The sequence below is a fragment of the Spermophilus citellus genome, assembly GCF_964194105.1.
Source record: "Spermophilus citellus genome assembly, chromosome: 2".
NCBI classification, from domain to species: domain Eukaryota; kingdom Metazoa; phylum Chordata; class Mammalia; order Rodentia; family Sciuridae; genus Spermophilus; species Spermophilus citellus.
The window spans coordinates 12,416,720-12,430,715 of NC_138183.1; the positions used below are offsets into that span (position 1 = coordinate 12,416,720).

Here is a 13,996-nt window from a genome sequence, read left to right on the forward strand (position 1 = left end):
ATCAGGCTGGACTCTCGCCTGCACACCCCCATGTTCCTCAGCCACTTGGCCCTCACTGACATCTCTTTCTTCTCAGTTATGGCTCCAAAAATGCTCATGAACATGCTGATGCAAAATAAATTTATCTCCTGTTCTGGGTGCATTTGCCAGGATTTAAAAAAAAATTATTATTCAGAGGTGTTGACAGCTTCCTTCTGACCTCAAGGGCCTATGACAGGTATGTGGCCACCTGTCATCCCCTCCACTGCACCACCATCTTGAGTCAGAGCCTTTGTTTGCTGCTAGTCATTATGTCCTGGGTCTTGTCCTTTGCTGGTGCCCTTGTGCACACCCTCTTGTTAGCCCATCTTTCTTTCCTTAGAGACAACACTCTCCACCACTTCCGCTTGCTGCCTTGGTTAAGCTGTCCAGCTCTGATACCACCATCAATGAATTGGTCATCCTCACTGTAGGAACTGTGGCCATTTCTGCGCAATTTGTATGCATTCTGGTCTCTTATGGCCATATTGCGGCCACCATCCTGAGAAGACCCTCAGTCAAGGGAATCTACAAAACCTTGTCCACAGGTGGTTCTCACCTAGCAGTAGTTTCTTTATACTATGGAGCAGTTCTTGCACTCTACTTTCCCCCCTCATCCAATAGCAGTAAAGACAAGATGTCATTGTGTCTGTGTTCTACACTCTGGTCACCGTCACGCTGAATCCCTTTATCTACAATCTGAGGAATTGGGATATGAGAGGCACTCTGAGAAACGTCCTGAGTAGGGGAATATTTTCAGCGTGACGGCCACTGTTTTCACAATTGCCGGATGTGAGACTTTCTTTGATACTGTACATGTATCATTTCCTCTCTGAATTACTCTTTCTTAGCAAATCTTTTTTCACAGTACTAAGTAAGCTCGCCCATTGAGTTACACCCCCAAACCTGTTCCTTAGTGAATTTGATGTGACATACTTTATTCAACTGTGTTATACAAGGAACATAGTTTTTGTCTTATGTTTAATTGTTAATGTTGAAAATCTTATAAATATTACTGCCTAATTACCTACTCCTAATTTTTCTTTTTCATTTGTTTTCATCCTAAATACATTTAAAATTATTATGTAGTCTCAGCTTTTATCTTTGTCTCCCCCCTCTCCACACCCCCACTGGTTGTAGCAAAGCTTTTTTTTTTTTTGGCTTTCTGAAGATGATTATAATTTTACTACTGGTGGGTTTATGATTATACTTTTGTGTATAATTTTGTAATGCTTTTTGTATTTTATTTTCTTTTGTAAGGGAAATAAGAAATGTCATTCTTATTTCTAATTTGTTATTCACTCATTTGTTTTATTTTATTTTTTAATACATTTTTTAATTGTAGGTGGACACAATACCTTTATTTTATTTATTTATTTTCATGTGGTGCTGAGGATTAAACCCAGGGACTTACACGTGGTTGGCAAGTGCTCTACCACTGAGCTATAACCTGGGCCCATTATTCATTCATTTATTTTAAATTACTCCTAAAAAATCATACATATTCATGCTGTGCTGTGTGAAGTTTTGATAATTGTGTAATGTTCAAATGGTGGCAAACATATTTATTTCCTTATTTTCTATTTCTTTGAAACATTCAAAAGCCTTTATTATAGCTTTCTAGAAGTACATAACTTAGCATTACTGTCTCTAGTCAATGTACCAAGTAGTAGGACAGTAGAACTTTTGATTATTTTGGTACCAGACGACTAGCTTTTCCTTACCTTTTCTTCTATTTTCCTAAACTGTTGGTTATTTCTGAATCGTTGTCAACAATTATTTTGTGTGTGTTATTAGAGTGATGATAAGTAGGCATGTAACTTTTTTCTCAAATAGAATGGCCCTTGTCACAAATTGAGAGTAGCCCAATGGTCTACATAGAATGGGCCCAGGACTCAAGTGGTGAACAGGAAGTTCACTGGAGACCTCCAGGCCCTACGGGGGCCATGTGGGTGTGGGGTGTGGCAGTGAGAATGATGGTTTTTGAAAGGCCTTTCAGGTGGTGATGTTATTTGGGAGATGGGCCCATTCCAGTAAGGGTTTCAGCCTCTCTGGCTGTGGACTGGAGAATGGCTGGGCAGGAGATCAGGAAGTCTGGGCAACATGCAGTGAGCTCAAGCAGGTCTTCATTTCAGTTTAATCCAACTATGTTTTGTTTTAAAATGAAAATAGTTACTTCCTAACCCAACTACATAAATGCAGTGTTCTGTGTATATTTAACCAAATATATCTGAATAAAAAAACCCCCAATTCCCTTGTCCTACAAACCTCAGGATAGTATTCCATATTTTTATGTAAAATTTTAAACTTTGCCTTTGGTCCTTGAAAGTCTTAAAAATGAAGGGAGGTGGTTATTTTTAATGTAGTTTGAGGTACAAACTCATTTAAATGCTTTCTTTTTAACATAAAGTATTTAATTTTTTTTAATTTAAATTTGTTTTAATTAGCTATACAGTGCATTGCAATATGGCATAACCTCTCAACTAAAAAGCAAAGCATTCGAGGTGTAGAAAGGGTTTCTACTATGGGGTAAGTGATTTTGTTTTAAGTAAGTCAACTTACTCTTTTAAACATTTGTACAATTTGTTTTAAATAGTTATACATGATAGTAGAATTATTTTTAATAATTCATCTTTTGTCCACTTCTCTGCAAAGCCAATTGTATCATTTCAAGTTTTTTGTATGTACTTGTTTCTTATGTGGGTATACACCTATTCACCCACAGATCATACTTTTATTTTTTTAATATGCATCAGGACCCTATTTACTGTTGGAAGAAAGTGACCAACTCTCCACTGGTCTTGACCCAAGTGCAAATGTGCCACTTGTTCAGTTTCTAGGTTCTCTCTGGCTAATTCCACAAGCCTCCTAACCCCAAGGGAAAGTGAGCCTCATCCTGCTCCACTCCCCCAGCCTGAGCATTCCCTGGTGGGAAATCCATTCTGTGCTAAGTTAGTGCACCCTCCAGATGGACCCTAGATCTCAGGGCAGGTGCATGCAGGGGCAGTTGGCTAAGCTTATTGTGAATTCCTGTTCCTGCAACAGAAAGTCCCCAAGAGGCCACTTGGAGATGGTGTCTTGCCTCAGCTCTCTGCCCTCCAGTCAAATGCAAGGACCCTCCCACACCAACTCCCCACCCAGCCTCAGGTCACTCAAGTTCAGACCACCCCTCTCTTCCATGGTTTTCCCCCATGCCACATTTTCTTTCTTTATTTCTTTTTAACTTAGAGCATTCTGTGCTTTATTGGGTGTGCTACAAAATCAGCCCAGCTTGAAACCGTCATGAGAATATCTTTCTAAATAGTTAAAGTCTACCTGTTAACTCCTCTTTTCAGCTTGGTTCACCAAACAAAGGAGGTTTTCATCTTGCTTCTTTATAAACCCCCTGCCTTAAGGAATGAAATGGAAGATGACAACCTTTTGGGGGCTCCTCTTAGCCAAGCACTATGAGCTGCTCACATTGTTAGAAAGCTAGCAAGCAGCTAAGTAGAGTATTACACTTCAGAGTTTTTCCCCCTCAAGCAAGGAATAAGCCAAAGTCCTTAACAGCAAGCTCTGTCCTCATGTGGCTCCTCAGATATATATCTATATCTATATCTATATCTATATCTATATCTATATCTATATCTATATCTATATATATATCTTCTGAACATAAGTGTTGGGCTTTTTTATTTTTATTATTTTTTTTTCAAAATATATCACACTTTATTCATTCTTATTTCATTAGGCATTTAGGTTGCTGTTACAAACATGATAATATTTTTTGCAGATTCTTGTGTGTATTTACTATGTGCATTTAATCTCTCTTGGGTATTTACCCAAAGTGCATTCCTTAGTTGTAGATATGGAAATGTTTAATATTTACAAAATTATTCTTACCCATTTTCCAAAGTAATGGTCCCAGTTTGCACTTTCATCAGTAATGCATGAGAAACTTCAAAGCTTTGTTTTCCTTCCATCATTTGATATTATTATGTTTCTTCCTTTTGACCACAGGATTTGTATGAAATGATCCCTTACTATAGTTTTGGTTTGCTTCACCTGTTACTCTTTAAATGAACATCTACTACTGTGTTGACTGACGTGTGTTTCTTTCTCTGTAACATGCCTCTCAATGATCTATCTGGAGATTCTTTTGGATATTCTATGAAAATTATCACATTATCTGCAAGTAGAGAAAATTTTATTTTCTCTTTTTCTAATCCTTATGGCTTAAATGTCTTTTCCTTGTCTGATTTTAATGGAATAAACAATATGAAAATCTGGTACAATGCTGATGTAAATGGTGTGAATTTTTTAGTTCTGATTTTATTTATTTGTTTTTTTATTGTTGGTTGTTCAAAACATTACATAGTTCTTGACATATCATATTTCACACTTTGATTCAAGTGGTTTATGAACTCCCATTTTTACCCCGTATACAGATTGCAGAATCACATCAGTTACACTTCCATTGATTTACATATTGCCATACTAGTGTCTGTTGTATTCTGCTGCCTTTCCTATCCTCTACTATCCCCCCTCCCCTTCCCTCCCCTCCCCTCCCCTCTTCTCTCTCTATCCCCTCTACTGTAATTCATTTCTCCCCCTTGTATTATTTTTCCCTTTCCCCTCACTTCCTCTTGTATGTAATTTTGTATAACCCTGAGGGTCTCCTTCCATTTCCAAGCAATTTCCCTTCTCTCTCCCTGTCCCTCTCACCTCTCATCCCTGTTTAATGTTAGTCATCTTCTCATGCTCTTCTTCCCTACTCTGTTCTTAGTTACTCTCCTTATATCAAAGAAGACATTTGGCATTTGTTTTTTAGGGATTGGCTGGCTTCACTTAGCATAATCTGCTCTAATGCCAGACTCTGTCTCTCTTTTTGCCTGCGTCACCCCTCCCTGGAGCTAGCATTATGGGCTGGGTTCTTGAGGTATCCTTTCCTGTTCTATGTTCCAAGCACCTGAATTTATGCATCTCTATTATTCTGATATTGAATTTTGGTGTATTCCTTTGTCATCCTCCTTACTGGGAAGCAGTATTTCCACTACCTGAATCTGGAGTCCCAGAGCAAGTGAAAATCACACCCTTCCTCTACTCTGCCATCTTTCCCCTCTGGATTATTTCTAATTTTCATTGTCATGAATAATAGTGTATTGAACATAAAATGTGTATGTGTGCTATTTGTAACAATTGCTCAATTAACCTTAAAAATGTTGTATAGTCCACTTAGTGAGAACCTATCTCTAAATAAGATATTTAAAAAGGGGCTGGGGATGTGGCTCAGTGGTTAAGCATCCCTGAGTTCAATCTCCAGTACCAAAAAAAAAAAAGTTGCATATTAGTCTACCCTTCATCATAGAAGATATGTTCCCCAGCTCCAGAGAATGCCTGGAACCATGGATAGTGCCAACTTGCATATTATGTGGTTATTTTTTCAATTTGATAATCAAAAAGGATACTAAGTGACTAATGGGAGTGTAGCATATGCAGGAAAGATATGCTGGTCAAAGGGGTGATTCATGTCCTGGGCAAGATGGAGGGGGACAGTGTGGAATTTCATCATGTTTCTCTAAACATCAAGCAATTTAAATCTTATGAATTGTTTATTTCTGGAATTTCCCATTTAATATTTTCATACAGCAGTTGAAGTGGGTAGCTGAAACTGGAAAGCAAAATTATGGATGGGGTGCATGACTCCTGAATTCATATACTCTCATGTTTATTTCTCCAGCTTTAGACATTTCTTTAATGGAAGAAGGAGGATTCTTAGAAAAGGCTCCAGTGTTAAGAATCGAGTCTAATCAGAGAGTAAAGAATAAAAGGGATCAGTAATGGAACTGCCTGCCACCTTGAGATGGAGATACAAAGTAGGAGGAAACAAAGAATCCAGCAGAAAAAAATGTTAAGTACATAAGATATTTTCTACAAAATATGAGGAACCAGAGTTAACTAATCGAAACCTGGCATGATTTCTTTGTTGTCATCAACTTATAAGTGTCAGAGCACCCTTTACCTTGATGGAATTTATTAACTTGGTGCAGAAAAAGACATAGGAAATATAGCTTCTCAAATCCACCCCAATGGAATAAATTTTTATTAATATATAATTACGCTACAAGAAATAATTTTTTTCTATCACATGACAAATTGCCACAATTTTAGCTCCTTCTAATTCAGTGTCATAACTACTTGTATTCTGTAGGGAACTTTATCGAAATCAGCCTGCACTTGCATCTTCTGCCCCACGCCCTGGGAGGCCCCTCTCACATTCTCCTTTTGGCCCTATACTTATGAGATTTGGCTCCGGAACCTGTTATCCATGCACAGGATCGATTAGTCAGCAATCATCTGGTATTAGTCAAGCTCCACATATCAACTGCAGAAAAGACCAGAGGCATGCTGTGATGTGGGAGTTTTAGTCATCATTGTGCAGCTGAAGAAGGTTGAGAAAATGCAAGTTGGAGAGCTGTGGTCACATCTAATTCTAAGGTACTGAGAGCATTTGACCCCATAGAGTAGACATTGTCCTTATGTCCCTCTTCCCATATTGAAGTAGCTAATCCATTTCACCTGTCCTACAGAAATTTATATTAAATACAAACATTAATATTGTTCTCTGAGTTTCCTGGCAGATATAATATGGGCAAATGACCCATTCTTGGCCAGTCAGATGCACCATCGCACTATCTCATTTTGAATCTAGATGTAGTGGTGAAGAGAAAATGTGGGCAGGTGTTTCTGGAGATGGTGATATCCAGTTTGTAGGTCTCTGAGGGCTATACCCAGTGACTATTGCTGGAAATGCTAGCAGGGGTACAAGTTGCAAGTTGGCAGTGAACAGAGTTTGGAAACTACAGCCATATCCTCACTGGACTAGTTCCCGATTATGATTTTGACTGTGGTTTTGACTATGTGACTTTTCTTATTCTTGTCCATTTTCTTGTTTCCTCAGTCTTGGTAACTTCTGAGCTCCACTTAGCCTTTTGAGATACTCTCTTCCTCCAATGAATCACTAGCATTGATTTCTGTTGCCTGAGTCTAAGAATTCCTGAGAATTACAGATGTTGTTTAACTGTAGGCCCACAGAACACCCTCAATTACAGTTGAAGCCATGCTGGTATTTTGTACTAATGATACAGTAGTCTCTTTTGTTTCATGTTCTTTGGGTTTACGAGACATCCCAGGAAAATATTTGGTAAAAAAATTCATAATATGGATTTAATTAAGATATTTCTGAGACATTCTAAAGGAAGAAGATCTGAGGGATGGAACAATTTTCTTAGAATCATAGTTAAAACTCAGAACTGTGTTTTGGAGTTTTATCAAAAGTAAAAAGTCTCATCCATTTCCGGAAACCTCCTTTGATATCACCATTCCTCAGGCTGTAGATGAAGGGGTTCAGCATGGGAGTCACCACAGTGTACATGACTGTCACAATGCGACCCTTAATCACCGAATAGCTGGAAAGGGGCCGGAAGTAGATCCATGTGAGGGTGCCATAGAATAAGGCCACCACAGAGAGGTGAGAGCCACAGGTAGAAAAGGATCTCCACTTGCCATTGGCTGAGGGGATCCGGAGGACCGCTGAAATGACACAGGCATAGGAGGTGATGATGAAGGTCAGCGCTCCAATGATGACAATCACACCTTCTGTCTGGATCATCAAGGTGTTAAGGTAGGTGCTGCTGCAGGAGATCTTCATCAGAGGGTAGAGGTCACAGAAGAAGTGGGGGATCCTGTTATCCGCACAGAAGGCCAACTGGCCCATGAGAAAGGTGTGCAGTAGGGCATGAAGGTGGGAGAGGATGTGGCACACAGCCACCATCTGTGCACACAGCCTTCCTGTCAGGATCATGGGGTAGCGGAGCGGGTGGCAGATGGCAATGTACCTGTCATAGGCCATCACAGCTAAGAGGAAGTTTTCCATGGCTGCAAAGCAAATGAAGAAATACGTCTGGGCTAAGCAGCCCATGTAGGAAATGGCCTTTGTAGGGGAAAATATATTCTGCAGCATCTTGGGGACCGTGGTGGAGGTGAAGCAGATGTCTGCCAAGGCCAAGTTACTGAGGAAGAGGTACATGGGGGTGTGGAGGTGAGGAGTGGAGATAATAAGTATGATGAGTGCAAAATTGCCAGAAATGTTGATTGTGTACATGAGTAGAAAAAGAAGGAAGAGTGGGATCTGTTCTTCTGGGTGAGTAGAAATACCCAAGAGAACAAAATGGGACACACTGGTCCAGCTGGTGTTGCCCATCTGTTGCCATTAAAACAAAACAAAAAAAAAGATTATTTTCATAGACTCATGAGTAGGCTATTTAGTTACTCTTACTGTTGTGCCCCAGTACAAACTACACATGATGCTGATAAGGGAGGGGATTAAGTGCTTTATAGTTTCCCAAAATGTTGTATAATTTTTCATTACTATTAATAGCATCACTATCACCATAGCTAATATTTATGGAGCATTTACCTTGAGCAGGGACTTTGCTGTATGCTCTTAAAATCTTAGAATAGGATTATTGTTGTTGTTATTATTAGTTTTGTAAATTAGAAAATTGAGGTTTTCACACTTTAAACTCATGAAAAGCAAAATTTAAGTCATGTATATGTGGCCCCAAATGTTACACTGTTAACCACTAAATACCATGAGTCTACAAACTAAAACCAAGACATCTTATTCATGGTAGTAGACCTGTTGATTAGCTATAATCAAGGAAGGAATATTCAGTTTTCATTTTAGGAGATGCACACAAGGGTATTCTTGCTGGTGCCCAAATATTTCTCAATGAGTACACATTATTTTAAGAGAGTAGGTTTCCAGATTATTAGGAATATAATTTCCTAATAATTTCCATATAATTTGTCTCTAAACTCATCTTGTCTTCATAATGGCTCCTTATGCATTATCCTGTCTCCCATGTAACAAAGGAAAAAAAACATTAGTAGTTAGATTTATCTAGTAATAAGTGATACTCACTTCTGGATACATGAACTAATAAAAAAGAAAGCATTGTTCCATTAGGTATCTTTACATAAAACTTTCTTAAAGTCATGCCTTTGTATCTATAAGTTCTATCACCATGGATTCAACCAATTATGCATCAAAAATATTTTTTAAAATTTCATAAAATTCCCAAAATCAAATCTTGAATTTGCCAGGTACCAAATATTACATTAAGTCCATGTAAATAAAGTGATGAGTGGGCATTATATAGGTATTATAAGTAATCTAGAGAAAGTATATGGGAGGGTGTGAATTTGTCATATGCAAATACTATACCATTTCATATAAAGGTCCTGAGCATCTATAGATTTTGGCATTCACAGGAATTCTGGATTCACACCCTAATGGAGATGATGAAATGACTATATTTAAGTTTGATAGTTATTTTTAAAAAGTATGATATATTGCCATATGAAATTGCCATTTTGCTATTTTATAGACTGTAAAATTGGGTAGGAGTCACCAGACCAATAGATGATTATTTTCCACTTTCTCAAAATATATGTTACTAAGACTTTGCAGGATTCTGAAAATAATTTTATGCATAATGATGAGACTCAGGTGAATATGAAGAAAATGGTAATGCCAACTTAGGAAAACTAACATTAAAAGTTTTTAAAGTAAAAAAAATTACCATTTGTAGGTCAAAATAGGTAATTATTGGCAATTTCATATAATTGAGCTTTGTAATCATAATTTTGGTCAGTTTTTTACTACTACGAATTATAATAACAATTTGATTCAGATGAAATATTTCTGATTATTTTTAACATAAAATATTATAGCTACCAGAAATTAAATATTAATTTTGTAGTCACTGTAGAAAATAAAATAGGTGATTAAAAAGAATTTTTTAGCATAAAATTTTGTTACAATGGGATAAAATGCACAATAGGAAGAAGTACCAAAGTACATGTTTAAATGGAAAGAAAATGATGTAAAATTGTAGCTTTTAAGGATTATTTTGTTGCTTTTTAAAAACTTTCACAGTTGAAAATTTGATTTACATATCCAACACATTAGAAACACATGAAAAAGTAATATAATTGATTTAGTAGTTTTCCTAAGAGTTAGGATTATTCTACTTGTTTAAAAAGTTATTCCCAATACTTGAATTAAGTGCAAAAAATCATTTTCCTTTAATATTATCCCCCACGTTGACAAAATTTGATTGTCTCTTTTAGCAAAATTGGTTTGACTGCAGGAAAACCACATCATTTTCAAGACAAAGACTGTCCAAGCGAATTAAATAATTTTGTGTCAACTCAATATTATTAACATAAAATTGAGAGGAGAGTTGTATAAATTTAAAACCAACTGCAAACATTAATATTAAACAGTTCCCTTCAAATGTTTCTTTCTTATAGTGTTTACAAATATACAAAACATACTATCAATCACAATTAAAAGTATATATTGACTCATGTTGGGAAAATATGTAATATAGTTAATATTGATTTGTTTTATGGAAAGTTTCAATTTTAACTGGAGTTCATACTTGTCAAGCAAAAGTTATAGATAATCATTTCTTTTCATTTGGTGTTTCAAACTTATTTGTATACAGTGTGCATATTGGTGAAAAATTTTAAATGACACCCTCATTTTTGTCTTTGATTACTGAACATTCACTAACCATTCCTTTTGTTTAGAAAAATCATGAACTGGAGTAACAAGATAGTAAATCTTTTTTTTTTTAATTGCTTTAGTTATACATGGCAGTAAAAACTCTTCCCTGAGTCGATCAATCAGCATTTAAAACAATATAGGATCATTTGTCTTCTATTTATTTCAACATTTTGTATATATTGATTGATTCCAATAAAACTATTCATGAGACATTTTTGGAATCTGCTTTACAAAGCCAAACATATTTTTTTCACAAATATTTTCAGTATATCACACAATTGAACAAAGCAAGAAGGCAAATAGCAGTCTCTTATTTTAAACTTGACTTTGTTTTTTTTAAAACTATTTTTTTCATCTTGGTTGAAAGTTATTCTTTGATAGATGCATAAAATTTAAAATAACTATGCCAAAAGTGTAATTTTTAGGTCATAAGTTGGTAACAGTTCTTTGTAATTATGAAAGGTTTTAGAGACAACACATATCCACAGTATTAATTGGAGAGTGTCTTAAATTATGTAATTCAGTGAAAATACAAAAAACTTATAATTTCTAAATGATGAAAGAATGGCTATTTGGTATTAAAATAAAGTTTTGCATTCTAGATCCAATATTTTGATGACTTAAAAATTTTTAATGTTTCCATAAAAATACTTTTAGCCTTTCTCTTATAATTTTCTAACAGAATTCCCATAACTAAAATAATCATTTCCTTGCCTATCTGGGTAAGAGAGGTTTATACAAGCATTTATACCATGTCATAGCAAACCAGAGTTATAAGTTTGACTTGTGTTAAAAATGAATTCTAAATGGTTTTTTGAAAGCTTGATTTTAATATCAAGTGATGAATTTTATTGATCCTTTTTGACTGTTTGATTAAAACGTTATCAGCACCACTATGTACTTACTGAAAAAAAAAATGGGTGATATCAGTATCAGGCATCTAAACACTTTGGCATTAAGATGCCAATGGATATGCTTTAAGAAATAATGTAAAGTTTATTTTAAATGACCAATACATTGTATATTCTATATCTTAAACTATTAAACATCTAATGAACAATTTTATTTGCCTGTTTTTTAAAGCCCATAGGTTTTCATTAGGGGGGCATATGGGTGAAAAACATAGATTTAACTTGACCTCTCAATCAGTGCTCAATCTACTTTTTTAGGATGATGGAAATGTGAACAACCTTACTATTCTAGAATGCTTTTAGTGGTGAAAGGCTCTAGCCATCAGAATTTTTCTATTGTATGATTGCTTCTTGATTTTGTACACTGAAAGGAGAGTTTGGTCCTCTGAGGTCTCATAGAGCAAGCATATTATTTTTCAATATGAAAGCCTTCAAAACTCTAAACATTAATCAACAAAGGCAACACTAGGCAGTATCTAAAAGGCCAGCCTCAATGAAGACAGGTAAAAATGTAAACTCAAGCATTGTCGGTGAGACTGCAAATTAGTAAAATCACTTTGGAAAGCAGTGTGGAGATCCTCAAAAGACTAGCAATGGAGCCACCATATGACCCACTCTTCCTTTCCTTAGTATTTATCCAAAAGAACGGAAATCAGCATCCCACTCAATTCACAACAGCCAAGTTATGAAGTCAGTCTACACAATGGAGTCTTCCTCAGCCATCAAGAAGAATGAAATTATGTCACTTGCTGGTAAATGGATGGAACTAGAGAACATCGTGCTAAGTGAAATAAACCAGACTCAGAAAGTCAAGAGTTCAATGTTTTATCTTATATGTAGAAGCTACAAAGAAAGAGGAGAGAGAGGGTGATGGGTAGAGAGAGGGAGGGAGATAGAGTGGGGAACATTGAGGGACGGAGGGAGGGAGGGAGGAGAAATAAAAATAAAGTAATAAAAAAGACCTTATGAAAATAGAAGGGAGAGCAGTGCAGTACAGGAGGGGGTTTGAGGGGAAACGGAGGAACCACAGAATGAAATTCACCAAATTATTCTGTGTGCATGTATAAATATATAAAAATGAATTCCACTTCTGTGTATAACTATAATGCATCTATTTAGAAAAATGAATAGAAGGAAGACTGATAGAGTCGAGGAGGGGCATGGGGAGAGGAGGGAGGAGAGGGAAAGGGGGAGGTACTGGCATTGAGATGGAGCAAATTATATGCATGTATGATTATGTCAAAACAACTCCCACTGTTATGTATAACTATGATCCACTAATAAAAACATAAAATATACAAGAGAAAGAAGATGAAAGGCCAGCCTCAGTTTTCTCATCTGCAAAATGCAGATATGAAAGTTGTTATGAGGATTAAATGAGAGTTCCTGGTCCCTGCCATATATTCAGTCAGTGCTGGTAATTTTCCCTATCAGTTTTTCGGGCTTGTTAAACAGAGATTTTCCTTCCATCCAGTTCTCTCCTATTTGTGGGCCTGTTTCATTTCATCACAGACTGTTCAAATGTGGTTTCCAGAACTAAGGAATGTTCCATGAGTCTGGTTTTTCATCACAGAGTAATCTGATTGTCTGATCATAAATAATAACAAAATAACTATTTTGGGGTGGTGATCAGAGTTGGCAGGCCACAAATAAGTTGTGTCCATGGCTATTCAAAAAATTCTTTAGGCTTTGCAATTTGGGTTTTGGGAGGAAAAAAAAAACAAAAACAAATGAAAGAACTGTCCCTGAGTAAGGACTGTATGAGTTACATCATGCAGTCTTACGGCAACACCAGGACATTTCTAGCTGTGTGCAATCACTTGGGATCCTCATTGCACAGATGAGAAAGTCAAGGCTTAGAAAGGCAAAGCAATTTTCTCAGCATAACTTAGCCTTAAGTGGTGGCTGGATTTCACACTTAGACCTGGGTACCTGGTATACTCAGACGTATCTGCCCACCCATTTCATGTGCTTAGAATCTTCCCTATGGAATTGGATATCTTTCTCACTCCTGGTCTGTCTGCTTTCATGCCTCAAGTTAAAGGATGCCATCGTGTTACACTTCCAGAGAACAAGCAATAAATGTTTCAATTACAAAATTTGGCAATTCTTAGTATGATATTGGATCTCCTGAAATGATCTCAGTATGTAATGATGATGAGAGGTCTGAAGTGGTAGCCAAATTTATAGAGCAGTTACTCTATGTCACAAATTGTTCTCAAAGACACATGTTTTTCATGTGGTGATCACAGCAACTGTGTGATGCAAGTATTATTATCCCCACTGTACAGATGAGAACATGCCACAAAGGGATTCTGTGGCATGCTCAGGGTGCTTAGGTTAGTAAGTGGTAGAACTGGAATCAGAATTCAGCTCCACCTGATCACAGAGCCCTTGCTCTTAACTACTGGGCTCTGCCATCTGGTAAGCTTTCCCTCAACATCCAGTT

The 13,996-nt window shown here is 36.6% G+C and overlaps 1 protein-coding gene across 1 annotated transcript; it reads right to left on the bottom strand.

Moving 5' to 3' along the window:
- Positions 1–7,297: 7,297 nt before the first annotated feature.
- Positions 7,298–8,260, bottom strand: LOC308635345 (olfactory receptor 1Q1-like; the record flags this gene model as incomplete). The annotated part of the gene is made up of 1 exon (XM_081269685.1): positions 7,298–8,260. The coding sequence occupies one exon, from the start codon at positions 8,258–8,260 to the stop codon at positions 7,298–7,300; it is 963 nt and encodes a 320-aa protein (XP_081125811.1).
- Positions 8,261–13,996: the final 5,736 nt, after the last annotated feature.